Here is a 4,290-nt window from a genome sequence, read left to right on the forward strand (position 1 = left end):
GTCAAGTACACGTGATCAACAATCAAACCTGATATGTTAATGATTGATTATTAAACGGGTTAATGGGTTGATTTCCCTAACCACAATATGACCCGTTTAAGTAATCGGATGTATGGGTCAACATAATTACAACCCAAACACAATTAGACTCGATCCAAATCCGTTAACTTCAAGTTATTTTGGAGGTGATGTACGTGTGGATTATACATTCATATTATAATGTATAGAGAAGTATTAGAGACTAATTTTGTATTAAAAAGTAAAACAGATTAGTGGGATTGCTGAAACCCTGAGAAAGTTCAGTGGAGAGACGTGTTCTGCAAAGCTACAGAGAGAAGCCTTTTTGCTAGGCTGAGCTAGGGAGAGAGAGAGAGGAGTTGAATTCTTGATTTTATTCGATTCTTCACTTTGTTGACGTTTTATTTCCTCTTTCCCACACAAATACTAATACTCTAGTATGCAAATCGACATCAAGATTGCCAAAAACCCAAACCCTCTCTCTCTCTCTCTCTCTTAATTCTTGCCTGGAGAGAAACCCACTTGAGGATTTGACTTCTCTGTTGGGTTCATTCATGAAATTCTAGTTTGAAGCTTGAGAAATTCTGGGTTTTTATTTCTCTGCATAAAGCAAATCGACAATTTATGATTCGCAGAATCTGAATTTTCTGAAACCCACTTGTGAGAATCTTTTTAAAAAAATCCCATGTTTTTTTCTTCCTCCACTCCCAGTTGAAGCTTTTTAAATCTTTAAAAGAAAAAAACCAATTCAGATCTTCAAAATCTCAACTTTTCTGCCTTCCTTCTCTCTCTTTCAATATCAGAACCCATATCTCTGCAAACCCAATTCATCAAAATCATTAAAATTCAAAGATTTTCTTCGAAAACCATCTCAATTTTCACTCATACAGAGAGATTACTCAAACCCATCTGTTCTGAAAAATGCAAGATCCAACAATATTTCAACAGATCAAACCCAAATTTCCAGAGCAAGAGCACTTGAACTGCCCTCGTTGCGATTCCACAAATACCAAATTCTGCTACTACAACAATTACAATCTCTCCCAACCTCGCTATTTCTGCAAGAACTGCCGACGCTATTGGACTAAAGGGGGTGCACTTCGAAACATTCCTGTCGGTGGGGGTACTAGAAAGAGCACAAAGCGTTCTTCGAGCACGAAACGCTCATCTTCTTCGACACAAAACGTGGGGCAGAATCCTGAACCAACAAGAATCTACAGTTCTTCAATGGGTTCTGTCGATCAGGACCGAAGGATGCTCGATATTACAGGGAGTTTCAGCTCTCTATTAGCTTCAAATGGGCAATTTGGGAATTTATTGGAGGGTTTGAATCCGAATGGTTCGAATGTTCGAACTCTGCAATTTGGAGAATTAATTGATCAATCACAGAATTCGAGCTCTGTGAGAAACCCAACATTGGAGTTACAGAGGAATCACAATTCAGAGAGCTTTTTGGGGATGATCCAAAGCGGCGATTCAAGCTGTTGGCCTGATCTCGCCATTTACACACCAGGTTCGAGATTTCAATGAAAACATTTCCAAAAAAGGAAAAAAAAATCAACAAAAACTAAATCAGAGAAAGAAGATTAGAACAGTTCAAGCTTCTTTCTTTTCCTTTCTTATTGATGGAGATGATAAACTACAGCGTATTTTAGCCTTTTCAAACAGCTCCAGCGTATTTTAGTATTTTATGTTGTTAAGATGACTTTGGTATTTTATGTGGTGGTACCGTTTTTGTTGGGATTGTGTTGCTTTTGTTTCTCTGTATTATAGAGAGATTTAACTATAAAGATTTAGATTGTGGGAATGTTTAGGTAAACATGTACTTAATATTATAATTTTTTTAAGATTATAATATGCATACAAGTAGATTGTGTTCGAGGCAAGGTTTCAAAACTCTTTCGAGACCAATCATCTTGGTATCAGGCGTGGACGAGATGGACGAACAAATAATGTATCGGACGAGATTTAAAATCCCATGTTCATTTTCTCATTATTGAACGAGACGTTCCAAATATATCGAAAAGTTCGTCTGAGACATCGGGTATCTAGTATGAATGAGACTTGAAACTGAGTTTTAAAATCATGATTTGAGTTGCTAGTAATTAATCTTTCTAAATGACTATAGACAACATTATTTGCACTAGATTTTTTGTGTTTGTTTTTTTTTTTTTGGTTTTTTGTTTTAATACGTTCTGCACCACCAAAGGGCCCGACTAGTCGAGGTGAGGCAATTGGTCTTTTAGAGCACTATATCTCGTTAGATTTTTCATTTTTTTTGTAAATTTAATCATAAATCTATTAATCATATTTTTATTCATTGAGATTTTTTCTATACCACCTGGTTTCATTTCATTTCTTTGTTGAATCTTTTTTGGTGTGCTCCTTCCTTTGTTTCTTCCTTCTTTTGTGAATGACAGTCACTAATTCACAATAAGATATTTGAAACGAAAAGACGTTTGGAGAGGAGGTTATTAATTTTTTTTAGACCTAATGTGTTTTTTTTTTGTCAAAGTCTTTCAAGCAGTTCTAAGACATTTTCTTTGTGGACTTTAGGGATATGATGGGACTCTATTTGTTGTTGATATTTTATTGTCTTCGATTCGAAGGCAGGTTTCTCAATCTCCACCTAATGAGGCAAAAAGGTCTTACTAAAGCCTCATTAACTGTCAAAAAGATATTGTGATTTGTAAAATAAGTTTTCAAGATTCATAACAAATCTCGAGGTCTTGTATTACACATCGCAGAGTCTTTATGATGGTGGATAAGGCTTAGTAAGGCATTTTGGTAACATATTTCAAGATCCATTTTTTTGCATCTTGAGGTCTTTATGATGGTCAATGAGGCTTTAGTAACACCTTTTTCCTCACTATCTTAGGAAGGAAAAGGTTTCTCTAACAAAAATGTATCCATAAAAAATTAAAAAAATTAAAAAAAAAGTCTTCAGAATATAAAGAAATTATTTTTATGAGTGAGTGATTAAGGAAACTATCAAAGGTTGAGTGGCATCAGATTATCGTTAACCTACGGTTTGGTTTGTCTTATTTAGTTTGTTGTACATTGTGTTATTGATTGGTATGTTATATAATTAAGGTTAGGGTGGCAAATTATGCCAATGGTTCAAGTCATGAACATGAGTTTATACATAAACACACAAACGCGACCATTAAAACATGAAACCTAATGTTAAGATTTATTCTATAGATATGTGATGAATTTTTTTAGATATGTCTTTTCTTGATTATCATACATGTATTTTTTTCTTATCACATATCTCAAAATACATGTCGGGTGTTAGGTTTAATGTTCTAATGATCAGGATTGTGTGTATGTATATGAGTCTCTTTCCGTGTGTTCACAGATTTTAATCCTACGTATAATGAAAAATGACTCAATAAAAATACATGATTCTAATCATGTAAACTTAAAATCCAACTATCAGAACTTATCCTTGCGACAAGTATCAACGAATATGTATAAATCTCAATTGTTGGATTTCGTGCTTCCACAATTAAGATTGTATGTTTTTCTTTAGTCAAGCGAACCTAAACTTGTATATGGGGTTTCAACGTCCAAAATATTAATGAGGAAGTTAGCATCTTCTAAAACTTTGATTTTCAACAGCATCCTTTAATTGTGTTTATTATTTTATATTTAGTACAAAAAATAAGGATAGATCCTTGAACAACAATGACATTTTTGTAAAATAATTTATAACAAATAATCAAATTACCTTTATTTTTTGTATTTTAAAATGAAATAATGAATGCATTTCGATGAATTTTTGAATTACTAAAGTTTCAAGGTTAATGTCTAGTGCTTCATTGGGAAGCTTGATGCAAAGGTTTTTCATAATATGAGTTACGTGAAGCCACACCAAGACCGGCTCAACCCTAAGACAACTTATCCAATTGCGGCCTCCACTTTGAGATAAGCCCCTCTCCAAGAAAACCTTTTTATTTAATGGTTCTTACATTGAAAATTCTTAGTGTCCAAGAAACTTAAAACACTCTTTTAGATAAATTTAAGATTATAAATAAATAAATAAATAAAGGAAAATAAAAAACTTGGAAGACCCTTTCTAAGTAAGAGATTTCTAAAAATTTAGTTTCCAAAAAATTAGAAGTTTTATTTCCATCACTACCACTTTTAAATTTCAAAATCCAAATTTAAAAAAAAAAAAATTACTTGGAAGGCCTCTCTAACGATGGAGTTCTCTAAAAAAATTCTAGTTTCCCACAAAAATTATTTGGATCCTTGCTCCTATTGACT

General features: G+C 33.3%; 1 protein-coding gene across 1 annotated transcript; it reads left to right on the plus strand.

Moving 5' to 3' along the window:
• The first annotated feature begins 275 nt into the window (after nucleotides 1–275).
• On the plus strand, nucleotides 276–1,873 carry LOC147380734 (dof zinc finger protein DOF1.7-like). The gene has a single exon (XM_086431327.1). It carries the CDS (start codon nucleotides 940–942, stop codon nucleotides 1,546–1,548), a length of 609 nt encoding a protein of 202 aa, XP_086287453.1. The 5' UTR covers nucleotides 276–939; the 3' UTR covers nucleotides 1,549–1,873.
• Nucleotides 1,874–4,290: the final 2,417 nt, after the last annotated feature.

The sequence above is a fragment of the Akebia trifoliata genome, unplaced genomic scaffold, assembly GCF_017979445.1.
Source record: "Akebia trifoliata isolate Shusen 1 unplaced genomic scaffold, ASM1797944v1 Contig01043, whole genome shotgun sequence".
Classification (NCBI taxonomy): domain Eukaryota; kingdom Viridiplantae; phylum Streptophyta; class Magnoliopsida; order Ranunculales; family Lardizabalaceae; genus Akebia; species Akebia trifoliata.

Coding starts and splice junctions, on each gene's coding strand:
- LOC147380734 (XM_086431327.1), top strand. CDS start 940: ATGCAAGATCCAACAATATTTCAACAGATCAAACCCAAATTTCCAGAG.